General features: G+C 36.5%; 1 protein-coding gene across 1 annotated transcript in view; it reads right to left on the bottom strand.

Moving 5' to 3' along the window:
- Nucleotides 1-8,674: 8,674 nt before the first annotated feature.
- Nucleotides 8,675-15,949, bottom strand: part of LOC121413310 (brefeldin A-inhibited guanine nucleotide-exchange protein 3-like) — a 40,993-nt gene continuing 33,718 nt past the window's right edge. Inside the window, exons 22-29 of the mRNA XM_041606089.1 lie at nt 15,514-15,693; nt 14,600-14,864; nt 13,911-14,178; nt 13,231-13,475; nt 12,573-12,915; nt 11,711-11,939; nt 11,244-11,374; nt 8,675-10,882 (exon numbers count right to left, since the gene is read on the bottom strand). Coding sequence (XP_041462023.1) covers nt 9,286-10,882; nt 11,244-11,374; nt 11,711-11,939; nt 12,573-12,915; nt 13,231-13,475; nt 13,911-14,178; nt 14,600-14,864; nt 15,514-15,693 — 3,258 coding nt within the window. The 3' untranslated portion in view covers nt 8,675-9,285. The remainder of the gene's footprint in view (nt 10,883-11,243; nt 11,375-11,710; nt 11,940-12,572; nt 12,916-13,230; nt 13,476-13,910; nt 14,179-14,599; nt 14,865-15,513; nt 15,694-15,949) is intronic.

Below are 15,949 nucleotides of genomic sequence, written 5' to 3'. Positions count from 1 at the left end.
AAAATGAATACATTTTGACCAGCAAAACTAAAAATAATCATACATTTATGAATTTTGGTTGAAAACACAATTTGCATTGACTTTGTACACAAAATCACGTTTTTGAGCCATTTTCGGTCTGACATGCACTTACATAATGTTGCGTAATTTCGGAACCACGTACCCTGGTGACGCAAAGTTGGTCTCAAAAGTTGCGCAAGACTTGAATGTAAAGTCAGCGAGCAGCGCGGTCAAAACATTTCGCGCGGTGAAAATATTGCGTGATTCGTTGAGGGGGGGGGGCCTCCGAGGCCCCCCCCCCCCCCCGGCCTAAATTGGGTTAAGGGTTAGAAGTTCCAAATTCTTAAGTATTGATATGTCCAGAAATACATGAAAGACACTAATTGTGTGAAGATAATTGAATACCATACATCACGCTATGCAAACCTCCTGCTCTTATACATGTATGTTTGAGAGCCAGAAGACTGTATTTTCTTTTGGCCCTCCCAAAAAATGATCACTTCTATAAGCTTTCCATCAGGTTCTAAAGGATAATGTCTCACGAGTATCCAGTGATGTCCAAAAATATGGAGACACAGAATTGATGATTGGAATTAGAACACCAGTAAAATCTTGATGTTTCAAACCCACCTGAATTTCTTCTGAATTGCTATACGCTAATATCATGGCTTGATTGATTCATTATTGGAAAATATGTGTCCTAGAGTGCATATGAAATATATATTTTTTTTTCATTTGTAGGCAGATATGCATGTATAAGGTACTGGTATTGCCTTTATTTCCATTGAAAAAAAATATTTAAGAATGTTTAGACACATGTACATGAGTCTCATCTTTTTATCCATTGCATTATGAAGCTATTGTGGACATGTTGTTGGTAAAGTTTTTATGACTGAGTGGATGAGTCTCGAGATTATGAACCACAAGGTCTTGAAAGTGAATCCAACCACAGCACTCGCATCGTTTGGCAAGGCACTTATCTACATTTGCCACTCTCCACCCAGGTGTAGTAAATTTTGTACCCAGTAGAAAGAAACTCGTAGAATGCTTGAGTGCCCAGGCATCCCAGCTTGAGCCGGGCTAATGATAACATCATGGTAGAAGAGTTTTTGGAATTGAAGTCGCCATCCTGGGTAAATATGACATTTTCATACTTGTAATAAGGATATTACCTGAATTATTTGCTGAATTAAGCACTATGTAATATTATTTCTATGGTTTTGGTTATAATTAATTGCAAAAAATGGTCATGTCTTGATTGCTAGTTATTTGTTTTTAAGGAAAATTTTCAGCAATATCAGTATTTATACAGGTTCTATTGAGTATAATTATTTTATTAAAAATTTAGGTCTGACCCAGCAAACCCATTATTAAGACGATCATCAGGTATGGGCTTCTGGTTAAGTTAATTCTCACACAGATGTCGGGGAACATACATGAACGCCTCTGCTGCCCAAACATTGATCTCCATGATAAATGAAGGTTCAAATTCATGTTCCTTTAGACTTGGGCCCCATTGCATAACAGTTACTGATGGTAACTTTGTCATCCAATGCTAATTTCCATGGCAACACTGCTTAACAGCAAATTAAAATCAAGGATTTCATGAAAGATACTGTTGGGTGGCAATTGTTAATATTTATACAACAGGCTGTGGTGTGACTAAGCTCGGCAACAATAAGCAATTATTTCTGTACAGAGACAATGGAATAGATGACATTAAATGACATACATGTATGATGGTGGGCCCCAAGTCTGCGCACCTAACAATTAACAATTTGAGTTAAGATTTAATATGAATTTCTTCTTATTTCACAAAATCTTTTAGTTAATAAAGTTCCTGATATTATTAAAAGTGTACCAAATTTCTCATTGAAAAATGAAAGAAAATATAGGATTTCCTTGAAAAAACCTTGGGCAGTCATTTTCAGATTGAAAAAAAATGGTACCCCATGTCTGCGCACTCATTCACTTTACACACGATTCAGAGATTTTGATGACATAGGCTGCATTTTGAGGCTGTCACATGAAATGCCCTGAATTCATTAATTTTTTCCATTTGAGACCGATTTTTTTATGAATACCTGTCTACGTATTGCATGTGTAAAGTTCATGCTCGCTGCGTATCTTCTTTTACTAGAATCGCGCAGATACGTGGGTGCACAGACTTGGGAGACCGCGCAGACATGGGGGAACTGACCATACTGTACATGTACAGTAGGTGAATGAAACTCCTGTCATGGACTGCACTAATCAAGTTTTCTTAGGTAAATTGTGCAGAGTTGCACAGACAACCTGTTGATATGATAATTAAATCATTCTGGTTCCCATTTCATAAAGCTTGTTATAATAACAAAATTGCAATAACGGTTTAAAGCTACTGAAATCCTGCAATTTGGTTGGTTGATTCAAAATTTGTCATAGAAAATTTGCACTTGTTACTGTAACAAGGCTTTATGAAACGGGAACCTGGTTTAATGTGACATGACTCACAGTATTATGACATATCATTATGCTGTATTTAGTTTTGGAGTTAACTTTCAACAACTGCTTAATAGGCTCATTGTGTTATGCCTATTTATTTGCTTTACTTGGTGAATCTGTCTAATCTGTACCTAAATACCATATAATAATTATCGAGCTTTGTTGCACAAAGCTTTAAGGTTTGTTCAATCAGTAGCGGGCTTTTTGTTGCTTTTTACCTCCTTTAACTCTTAACATGCCACGCACACTACTAAGCCAATGCCACAGTGCTAATCCGATGCTAATCCCCTGTGCCAGCCACAAAACCCCCCTGTGCCACATTGATTTTGGGATCGCGAGTCGTATTCACTCCTTCCAATAGTCATGATTACAATTGCTTGTAACTCTCTAACGATTAGTTTATCCACAAAATATTGTGTAGTAAAGTTGTAGGAAATTTCATACCCCTTATAATGATGTCCTCATTATGTGGATTGGTTATTATCTTTACCACTAAAATATGAGTTGTATCAAGTAGTTCCATTTTGTGGAGTGTTTTGTATGGATCAAAAACCTAGGTCTCTTCTCTCTCAGAGGCGGAGCCATATCTTGTAAAAAATGTAGAAATACTCGAAAAAGTCGAATGTAAACCGTGTGAGTGAGTTTATCTGTCAGAAAGAAGAGTTCACACTGCACACAATAGTGCTAATTACGGCGTGCATGCGATGCGCAATACAATGCAAAACGGCGTAACAATGATTGTTATTCCGAATGTGCGCAGTCATGCACGAAGCAGGCGAGGGTAGGAAACAATGCAAGCACAAAGCAATCAATAGTAGGCGTGCGAGCACGAGTGTGGCATGTTATAGTAGGATACGTAGCATGCACGAAGCACTCAATGAGTTAATATCATGGCAAACTATATAGCAAAACCATCTCAACACGAATTAAAAACCCATCTTCAGTTGTTTTACTCTCATGAATTATAGAGTGGCATTATATTTTGATACGTCCAAGGACATCATTGCTAGTAATTTTTTTCCCCTTAAAAATCCTTTTCACCATGATTTTGATCGACGTGTATATTGCATGAATTATACAATGTAAATAACAAAAACATGATTTTATATAGAGTTTTGTAAATACACCCATGAAATGTATAATATGTATGTTCTTATGAACAAGGTGATAATAAAAGTTCTTTGTCACCAGGTTTTTTTTGCATTACATATATTATGAGAGGGGTGAATAATTATTAAAGATTATTGGGGAGATGCATTCCTCAGCACATAGAAAATGGAAGGTGTCTCCAGTTCTTTTATATTATTTGTCAGGAATGTGATTGTATACTTGTAGATCAATGAAAGTTTGAGAAAAACTGAATTTACAAATTCTAAGCATTCAAATCTTGATATCACATGTATGCTACTGAGATCCTCCAATTGGCATTGCCACCAAGATGTAATATGTAACACATGAACAACTTTCCCATGAATTTGAACAAATTTCTTATATTGATGCTTTTATAAAGTCTATCCAACAATAATACCTTGTACTTTTTATACGAGGTCTGACAGGCTTAAAAATATGTATCATTGATGGAGAGTTTATACTGTACTTCAAGATTTTTATTATTTTTCTTTTCCATTAAAGGGGAGAATTGTGTGTGTGTGACCCGGCACATCTTGGTCTCAGATTACCAATGGGATGATCTCCTCAGTGTTAGCATTCGACTTTCAAATGCTCATTAACTTATTATTTCTTGCTAATGTGGTTTACGGAACACCATGTGGAGTATTATAGAAACAGTGGATAGAAGAAGAGAGGAAGCGGATAGGCGAGAAAGTGGAGATTTGAGAGTAGAGTATTCTTTCTTGAAAATAGTCCTGAAAAGGACTGTAAACCAGAAGGAATGTTGAGTGAGAACAGCTTGAGTAGTAGAGCTGATGAGGAGATGCTGGCTTGAGTTGGCGAGTAGAGATGATGAGTAGTAGAGACTCGACGTTTCGGACAGGTTGACTGTCCGTCTTCAGGAGTGAAGACGTCCGCTTTTTCTCTCACTTTTATTGGTAACATTCTTTGATTTTTCTTGTTTTCACAGAAGCAAACATGTGCTCTCTCATTTGCACATCACTTTCGTTGTGCATATACCCTTTTTAAAAATAAAAGCTTTACCATGTTGGAACTTATTTATTGCCAGATTGTATTAGAATATGAGATTAAGGGGGGGGGGAGTGTGAGTAAAGAAGAGGAGCAGACGGATATACGCATGGGTTAACAAACACAGATACAAACTGAACAAAAGGAAGTTATACAGCTATCATTCATGACACAAAATATTCAACATGTAGTTGGAAATTATACTTACAATATAAATTTCATCCATTTCACAGGAGAAAACAACAATAAAACACCAATACAAACAACTCACCATCTTTCTAAGTATTTAATTAATCTCCATAGTGCAATAAGATTTTCAAGTATTTAAGTCGCTATACCCTTTAAAGATGTTCTAGATCTATGTCAAATATCTATAACTTTCTATAAATACATTATCTGCCAAAAAGAACACAAATGTTACCCATACTACATGTATGAAAATTTTCTAACAAGTATACATTTTTTTTCTGAATAGAATGATTATCACAATATTTGAAAATTAAAGTCTCTGTATCAATTAAGAGTATATACATTTTCATTTACTGTTATCAGTTTACACCACTTTGATGAATGTTCAGTGTTTTAAGTCTTCATGATGACATATATATGATTTGATGCTCATACTGATCCAGGCAATACATGTAAATCCGTAGGCGCAATAAAATCATCATTTAAGCTCTTGGATGTTGAATTGTAAAGACTTTATAACTGGCCAATGACATAAAATAGGCAAGGTATAAAAATATTAATATACAAGTCATGTATATCCAGCTTAAATATTTAATAAAAAGGTTAAATTGTTAACTTCACAACTAGTCAATGAGAGGAAAAGGCAAGTTATGATATTGTTAGTCAAGTCGTGTGTATCCTGCTTAAGTATTAAAAAAAAACAGTATTTCAGAGTGATTATTGACTGATAATCAACTTGCTACTGATACAGAATGACAAAAATATTCTCACATTTTTTATTGGGGGGGGGGGTCACCTTTATTTTTATAACAACTTGTTGATCCCAGCTTTGTGTCTAATGCCACTTTGCAATGTCCACAGAATAACCCTTATAGATTTTTCAAAGGGGGGGGGGGGGCGGCACCCTGAGGAAAAATTTGACAAGCAAAAACATAAAAAGGTCTTCACTTTCAAATGGGGGGGACACATTTCTGTTTTAAAGGCATTTTTACATCCACACTTCTTCCAGAATACTGGATTATAATGGTGTATACCTTATATGTATATAGCTTCAGGTAACAAATCAGTGATTTATGATTTAAAGAAAGATGCAGTCTACAATGAACATGTTAGAACACAAGGAAAAAGAACATGTATAAGAAAGAAACAGAGAAAGAGTCAGAAATAGTAAACAAGATGAGAAAGAAGACATGATTACTGCGCATATACATACATGTACAATAATTTTTGTCAGCAACATACATGTTCATTACAATTTGTGAGTTTCTTTCTCCAGAAATTGATTAATGGTCCATAGTTATTGATAACAAATAAATAAACAAATAAATAAACAAGTATGATGTATATTTCTTGTTCTGGTCATCAATCAACATCACTTTATAATTGACAGGTACATGTAAATAAAGGTGTCAAAACACACGTGCATGTAGCCTACATACAGTACCTCTGATTATAATTCATGAAACGATATTAATACCTGAAAAAAAACATTGCACATGATTAATATGTTGAAGGTGATTACTAACCAATAATTGCACATAATCAAAACCTTTTAAATTATCAACAAATATAACATGAATGATATAACGCAATGGTTTATCCTATATGGCAGAGAGTAAAACCTTGTATTACTTACTTGTATTATAATATGCTTGTAATGTGTACAATTTCAGGTGTTTTTTTCATTCCACAAAGAAATCTTTCTGATATACAAAAATAAAAGTGAAAATGGTAATTTTAAGATACTTTACTGTTTCATAATAAGGTCCGGAATCAAGCATTGATTTGTTCCGCCATCAAACTAGATTCCCTCTGTTTAAGGATATCAAGAAACTGAACTGACTGAAACATTTAATTGAAATTAAAGAACCGCTTAATCCAAAATATATCATGTAATATAATCTTATGAGAAATAGATTTATTCACAAAATCCCATATGACAAGTAAATTAGTCACAAATTTGGAATACATTGTGTTTACTGTAGGTTACTTGATATTCATCATAAAAGAATACAAACCTTTATTATTTCATTTTAATAAAATCAAGGTAAATTTCAAAGAACATTTACACATGCTACTGTATAACTTAGAGAAATAACTTAAGAAAAAAAACCCCCATAAAAAACATGATCGAAATGTTAATACGATCAATAAATCTCAGTAATTCCTGGTTGATAATACAAGTAGTCTAGGATAACATACAGAAAATATATCTTCAAAATAATGTGTGAGTCACAAATGAATGGTCAGAAATTCAGGCATTGACAAGAATTGCATCCTAGCGCCATATTGAAATATCTATTTAAACAAATATGGAAGGTATATGCAAATGATACCTATGGGAAATACCATCCCTATCAATATTTTGTTCCGTCTCCATTCTGTTAGCTCTTAGCGGAAAAAAGTGGTGTCTTAACATCAGTTGACATTGTTTGACAATAAGTATTAATTGAGGATGATATATCACCATATCAAGGTTTTAACAGCTGGCAGAAAAAAGTTATCTAAAATGCATCCCTATTAATAGACTAAAAAAATTCAAACCTTAGTAAATTAACCTAATAAAAAGACCTAGCTGTTGAAATGTAGCAAAGACAAACTGGTGTCATCCAGTCAAACAAAATTCATGCATATACATACATGCAAAATATTTCTAATACTAGTTGTAAATATGTATACATTCTTTTTCTCAAAAAAAGATAGACTATAGAAATGAATTTTAGCAATTCGAGTAAAATGTCTCTGCTATTCAAATTCTCAGCCTCTTACGTTGCAGTAAAAGAAAACATTTAATAATAAAACAAAATTCAATATACATGTATACATTAAAAAATATATCTTTAATCATAATTGTTTTTTTTAAGTAAGCTAGATGGACTTTCTTCTGCTCATATAACGATTTATACTTCCGACATTGCCAAATCAGATTTAATTTTCAAATATGTCCTCTCATCTTTGACTTTTGATCTTGTGACCCAAGATTAACTCATATATGCATACATGTACTTGGACCAAGTTTGAAGTTATAATCCATCAAGCGGTCATTCATTTATTGCAAGAATGAGAACAGGATGGACACATTGACAATCCGAAAACATAAAGCCTCCGACTGTGGGGGTGGGTGGAGGCATAGAAAACTTCTTACAAAAAAGCAATTATACTTAGTCAAATGAAATGTCTAAAATTGTAAAAGACAACACATTTGCAGTGACAAAGAATATTTGCCCTTATTTTGAAGTGTTCTTTGTATAGGTTTAATTGTTGACAAATTAATAAAATGATGACAAACTGGTTTTAAAGGAAAAGTCCACCCCAACAAAAAATTGATTTGAATAAAAAGAGAAAAATTCAACAAGCATAATACTGAAAATTTCATCAAATTCGGATGTGAAATAAGAAAGTTATGGCATTTCAAAGTTTCGCTTATTTTCACCAAAATAGTAATATGAACGAGCCAGTTGCATCCAAATGAGAGAGTTGATGACATCACCCACTCACTATTTCTTTTGTATTTTATTATATTAAATATGAAATATTTTCATTTTCTCGTCATTGTCAAGTGAAATGGAGTTTCATTCCTCCCTGAACGCGTGGAATTCCATTATTTTAACGTGTTGTGCTTCAGGCAAGGAGATTCCAATCATCAAATTCGTAAAAATTGAAATATTGTAAAATTCAAATAATAAAAAACAAAAGAAATAGTGAGTGAGTGACATCATCGACTCTCTCATTTGGATGAAACTGGCTCGTTCATATAACTATTTTGTTGAAAATAAGCGAAACTTTGAAATGTCATAACTTTCTTATTTTACATCCGATTTTGATGAAATTTTCAGCATTGTGCTTGTCTGATTTTTCTCTATTGATTCAAATCAACATTTTTCTGAGGTGGACTTGACCATTAAGTTCATTTCAAAAGCTGAAAAATAAAATGATTGTTGGAATGTATCTCAATATTGCACAGCAGTTTTAAATACTGTTTCTTTTCTTCAAGGCTAAAAATATCGGAACTTCGAACATCATACTTCTTAATAAATAAAACTTCTAAAATATAAATTCTCCATAAAATCCTTTAGATTTCAATAAGCATGATATTCCAAAGATCATAAAGGCTCCTATTTGCAATGCATGTTTTACTCTACATGACTCTATTTTACAGTTTTATAAACCCAATATTACTGCACTTTTCTCCTTAATATTAACACAAATATGATAAACAACATTGGATAATTTATAATTAAATAATGTCAAGATGAAAAATGATGAATTCTATCAGCTAATATAATAGTACTCTAAGCACATACAAACCAAATAAATAGCTTTCAGATAAACTAAGTACAGAGCAACTCAGAAAAAGGAAACATTAAATGTCATAGATTAGAAAATCATGAAACATGTAGTTTCATACATGTAGCTAAAAGAGGATATTGTAATGTATATCGTTTTGTCATATTGTACAATGGAATGTTTAAATCAGGCAATACCATGAATACGTGCGACCCTGTCCATGAACTCCATGACCCCTTGCCTAACTTGATCATTGGTCACATGACATATGAGCTGGTTGATACAAGGGAAGATGGCTGGAAGGAACGCGCTGAACTGTTCATCAGGTAGAAGCTGTAGAAGCTTCAACATGGTGCCTAGCATGTTGCCCCATGTCTGCATCTGAGCCTCGCTGTCTTGCAGGATGGATGACTTCTGTTCTTCCTGGATCTGTTTCCGGCGCTGGCGCTCCACGGGAGTCAACGTTGCTGCCGCTTCCTTGGCTTTGATGCGGCCGTACATCTGCTCCTTGAAGGTGGGCTTCTTGACGAAGACAGAGCGGGAGTGGTGGAGTTTACGCTTCTTGTACTCCTGCATGAGGCTCTTGATAGCCTTCTTAGTGGCTACCGTGTAGACCTGCCCTTCCTCTTCTCCGCTGCTTCCTTGGCGGAGCATCTTCTCTCTGTTGGTCTTGCGCTGTTCAATCACATTGACCTCCTGTTCCCTGACCTCACCATTAACCTCTGAGCCATACTTGACATTAGGAGTCCAATGAGATGCGAATTTGAAACCTTTGGCTCTTGGAAGACTGCTTCTGTGTTGCCTACTTGGCTTTGGCTCACCATTTGCTTCTCTTTCCTTGTCATCCTCCTCATCATCATCGATGTCACCGTCAGAAAGAGGATCATCCTCGAGTTCAAAGGTGAACATCCTGTCCCGGCTATCATCAGGGGATGTAGTAGGTGCCACCAAGAAAAAGAGAGCCATGTCTGAAGATAGAGGGGCATCATTCTTACCACAATTAGGGACAACATGCAGCTGGATGAAAGAGGCACAGACATCGTTACATATACCATGAAGTCGCTTTATCAGCCAATCAAGATCGTCAACAGAACTCGGATGAAAGGTTAAGTCACATTTCAGCTGCAAGTTGTCTACACTGCTGACACTATCCCTACTCTGCAGAGTTGCTGATCGCTGACGCGAGTTATCATCATTTTGTGACGCAGCACTTGGTGTTGTCTCTTCTTCCGGCGCAGTGTCCCCTTCTCCAAATTTTGTGGTACGTTCAGGTGTACCTTCATTCCGGCACAAAGCCCTGATGATCTCCTTGATATGGGAGGCTTCCATCTTATTCCGAGGTGTGTGGTGGCAGAGTTCCAGGAGTGTGTGAAGGTAGAAGGTGAAGCTCATTGCACCTTGCCAGTACAGGTTGGCTGCAACCTCAAACCTGGCTACCTTCTGCAGAAGGAACTTCAACCCTGGCCTGCTGTTGAACTCGCAAGCAATCTGGTACGACTGGATAAAGCACTCTAGGAGAAGGGACAGGTTTCGAGGTGAGAGATACGCAAGGAGACCGGGTAGAGATGAGTCGAATGGAGGTACCTTACTGGAGTTGGTAGTGGGTGAAGTTGGGCAGTCTGTCCCATCATGAGGGCTTAGCTTTGATGGCAGACTTGTAGTGGAGATTGCAGTGTGTTCACCAGAGACTTGAATCTCTGATCCATGGAGGAGGATAGTACCTAGAGTCTGGATCAGCAACTGATGCGCTAACAATCCAAGGACTATTCCACGGAAAGACACTCTGCAAAAAAAAAAGAGAAATGGTTGTAAAATATATGCAGGCTTTCTTATTCAAATGTTAAGACATGTATATCAAAAGGAGTATCAAGCAGGGGGGGGGGGTAGGAATGTTGCAAGGATAAAAAAAATAGCACAGCTAATTTATCACACAAATTGTAAAACAAATTAGTTTACATGAAAGAAATTTCATAAATGAAAAAATAAGTTATAGATATTTGATAATCTTTTCTTATTAAAGACCTGAATACATCAAAATCAATCTGTACAATTCCATCATTACCTGTTGCTTGCAAAGTATGAAGTAGAGGACAATAATTTCAGTCAAAGATTAAGATAATTCTGAGGGCTAGTAATTACATTACCTTGATTTTATTTGGTCAATGCTGGTAGTGAGGTCCATATCAGGAGGATAGATGATAAATATGAATGACCTTGGGTCATCCTGTGAGGTCATATCCATGGAAACTGGTCGCTGGCATTCTAAGAGGAACACCTACGTGTAAGAAAGAAAGCCAGTGACTTATATTTACACAACAATCTCCTAATATAAAGAATTTGAACTATAAAATGCAACGTGTTTCATATGATGGGCATATCAGTTCTACAAAAAACATGACCATGCTCTCTGTCTGATATGGTGAGCAATTTTCTGCCGATACTTTAAAATTCCAATGTGAAATACTGATAATAATCAATTTCATGAGCACTAATTAAGAATGAAAGCATTGATAAGACCAAGAGTCCCAGTAATCTAAATTAACAATTCAATTCATTTAACATAAATTTATTGTCTTGTGTCTTGGAAGACATATCTGAGCAATGGGTTCACCTGTTGAGCAAGTTGCTGCAGTCTGAGGTACTCCATGTCTGTGACATCCTTGCGGGCAGCGACCTTCACAGGACAGACATCTCCCATGAAATCATCAGATCCTGGCTGGAAGCAGGACATTAGCTGCCTGATACTTCGAAGACTTGTTGCCACAGCTCGTTGCATGCCATTACATGCCACCGTCCACATGTCATGGGTGAAACTGGGACCAGCACTCAGCAACAGATGTCTGCGATGTTGTTTACGAAAATAAAAGTCAATGAGTCATTCATATCGTATCAATGTCTTCAATAGTGGTAGGAAAATAAATTCTAATGCTGAATGTTGAGGAAAAAACAAATGAAAAATTACTTACCCTCAAATTTACGGAGATTAGAAGCATCTAGTTATATATTCATGATATCTTAACAAATTAAGTAATAATAATTATAGGCATTTATATAGCGCCATCTATCTAGAAATATTCTATTCCGAGGCGCGTTGTTATTATTATTATCACCCCGGCTTTAGCTCGAGCTGCCTCTCAGCGCTCATGCATTCAAGGAATTAATCCTGCCGGGTTCCCATTCACCTCACCTGGGTCGAGTGCAGCACAGTGTGGATAAATTTCTTGCTGAAGGAAATTACGCCATGGCTGGGATTCGAACCCACGACCCTGTTTCAAAGTCAGAAGACTTATCCACTGGGCCACAACGCTCCGCATGAAGTATGAAGGAAAGTCATGTTTAAAAGCATCATTATAGTTGTATAGTTGTATAGTCAAAGAAGATTCCCTTGAATAATATTTCCAAACTGTCAAATGTGCTTGTAAAGTTTGGTATAGTTTATCAAAACTTGAATACATATATTTGGGGGAACCTACCTGATGCAAGAGCACCCTAGCCTTGCCACTGATTCATTGGACTGCCCTATGCATTCCACCAGGATATCCAGCAACTGCTTCAGCATCAGGCATCGACCATTTATCGGTGGCAGCGGTGGGATGTCCCCTTCTCTATCACCATCAGACTGTGAGTTACATTTATCCTCTGTGGTGTTTCCTTGGGTCAGGTGTTCTACCACCAGGTCAGTAGCCAGGCCACATGCCTGCTTGAAGTTGGCCGTGGTGGCATCCCAAGTGGAATGGACGTGGCGGTTGCGACGCACCCAAGAGTGCATCATGGGCAGGAGGAGCTCGGTCACGGCGTAGACACCGAACATAGGCCCTAATTTCAGAGAGAAAGTGAAAAATACAGATGGATAGAGTAGGTAGAGTGAAATGTCAACCTTTTCTAGAACTTATCAGACTTCCGCTGTTTCTTTCATTTTCTGCTTCATTTAAAACTATACTAAATATCAAGAAGCCCTTTGAATGTCCCATCTTCTTACCATAATTCATGCTATAAATCTTTTATCTGAAATATCAATGTTTTTCTCATTATTTCAATCAAAATTTTACAGTATCTGTAATTTTCTGTCTTACTTAAAATCCATCTGGACATTAGAAAGGAATACCCATTTTGATTTATTAAAATTCTTACCAGGATGTACTGCCATAGATCTAAGTAGTTCAAAGAGTAGTTCCAAAGTAGGAGGTTGATATCTTCTAGGACAGAGAGCCACTGCTCCAGTCAAACCTTCCAGTAAAAGGAACCAGACCCGGATGATTCCAGTGTAGTCATCTACTGATTCCATGGCGATAGGCTGGAAGAGTTCATCATCTAAACCCAGGGAGGACAACCCTCCATGCCTTGGGGATGTGGGGGAACTTGGGAGGGGAAAGGACCTAGACAAAAAGAAGATGATGATGATAATGCACAGCATTTGTATAGCAACACATATCTGTCAAAGACATTCAAAGGCGCATTTTTGGAGCCAGCCAATCCGGGTCGCCTACAATGTAGGAGGGCATGCACACAGAACTGTGACCCGCAGGTCTCTCCTCCCTGGTGGAAGGGGGAAAATAAACAAAAGCCACTCCTAATTATGATGTGACTAAACCAATAGCAATATTTCAAATTAATCAAAAAAATTGATAATTTCATCAACCTGTGGAACAACAGAAATTGGATGATGCACAATTTAATTTGATTCATTTTCATGTTACCATGTCACTTTTCCAAATGTATTGGCCTGGAAAAATAAATAAATGAAATTAAAATGAGATAATATACATGTTGTATTCAATGGCGTGAAGGATTGACCTATCATTGTAATTTACCTTTGAGGTGATAATTCCCCTGGAGGAAAACTCTCTCTAGCCACTAGCCTGATGGAGTGCGCTCCCCTGAACATAGGGCAAGATGGCATCTGATGAATAGAGGCAAGAATCTTGTGGCATCGATGAAGGTAATTGAGAGCGGGGAAGCAGAGGTCAAAGACACCGTAGGTCATCGGGGGTCGTTGCCGTGGGGACGAGGTCTTGGTTGGAGAGGTGCCAATGTCACCTTCATCGGCCTCACTGCTGGTTTCTGATATACCCGCATTGCCTTGAAAATAAATTTACACAAAAAAATGCATCATGTTAGGAATTATTTCATTAGAAGATGTTATAATAAACATCTCCAAAGTATAATTGTGCAGTTTTACTTCTATATGAGTCTCCATAGCAAGAAATTTTATAAGCCCCTTAACAACGGAAATTCATGTTTTAGTATAAATTTGAGATTTTATTGCTATTTCTTTTATTAGCTCCCTAAAGCATCCCATTTTAGTATATCATACTTGTTACATCCAATCAATTAAAAAAAAAAATAATCCACTTTCTGGTTCTTATTTATCTATCTCTACATTCTTTTTAACAAATGAATCTCCTTTATTTATTGCTTAATGTTTTTTATACACATTTCCGAAAATATTTGAAAAGTAGTTTAAATCCAAATATAGTAACTGAAAATAAATTCAACTCACTTCCACCTCTGACAAACTTCAGAAGACACAGTATGCAGTCAATGGCAGCATTGGCAAAGACAGTCACGTTATCAGTATTGAGGAATGCTTCAAAGACGTTGCAGACCGGAGCAAGCGGATGCTCTGCCCTGTCTGGTGAATCATCGGATTCATGGTGCTGATGCGGCTGCATGCGTACTGCCCGTAGAGCCCCGAACAAAGGACGCCAGCCAGACTTGATGTTTGAAAAGGACCCCTCGACGAGCTCACATATTGAGGATACGACCTAACAAGGGCAAGGATAATGTGATTGCTTGTGTGAAACTCTGGCCATTCTAAATAATGAATATTGTTAATATCATTTTTATTGCTTATGCTAATGTATGACTCTTTTTTTATTATTTTCAAATCATGACAGAAATCTGGGCTTCATCAAGTAATGATGAAGAATAAAGCAAGATGTGAACATATTTTTAACCTAAATGATGGTCAGTGTATGGCATTTGTAGGCTTCAAATTAGACCACATGGTCTATCTTGGAAAAGTTTCCTAAAAAGTGGTCCTCACAAATACTTACACATACTCACTCCCATCCTTTCATTGAGCATATTTCCCCAGGAATGAAAAAAAAAGATGCTTACAGAATTCAGAGTGAGTACATAATTAAAAGATCATGCTCATTTTCAAGAAAGATGTGATAGTATCAATAGTGTGAAGCTATCTACTGCCCCAAATCCTCTTTCTACACAAGGAGAAAAATATGAAGTAGAGCATTACAAATCAAACTAAAATCTATTATCATTTCATGATACATTCTAATTAATCAAGTGATATGCATATAATTATGCTTCCCATACAAGTAATACAAACCCAGTTTGATTCGAGCAATTGTACAACCATGCTGAGAGAGAGATGAAATGAAGTATGGCCATTACCTGATCTTGGACATCACTGTCACATAGTTCCAACCTAAGAAGACTCTCGAAGGGTTTCAGTAGAGCCTCATGAAAGTTGAAGTGAGGTAACTCCTGACTGGACATCATAACCTCTGTAAGGACATCATGGATGATGTCAATGGCCCGCTTGGATACATGACGATCTTTGTGGCAAGCAGCCTGAAGAGAATGAAGAAAATACAAAGTATGTAGAGTGCAGACAAGGACATTGGAGACACTATGCTAGACATTTAAATCACTGCTTTAAAAATTCAGTTAAGGTCTTGCCACAGGGGGTGGATGAACATACTTTATATAATTGCACAAAACCATTGAATTGATGGTAATGAAATCTACATGAATTAGGTTTTAAAAGATTATAATAATACAAATAAACTGCTTTTGAAGTTTGTGTGAGATTTGCATTATATCCAGA

This window comes from Lytechinus variegatus, chromosome 4 (assembly GCF_018143015.1).
Source record: "Lytechinus variegatus isolate NC3 chromosome 4, Lvar_3.0, whole genome shotgun sequence".
NCBI lineage: Eukaryota > Metazoa > Echinodermata > Echinoidea > Temnopleuroida > Toxopneustidae > Lytechinus > Lytechinus variegatus.
The sequence above is the reverse complement of the archived record's forward strand: the minus strand, read 5'-3'. Positions and strand labels throughout refer to the sequence as shown.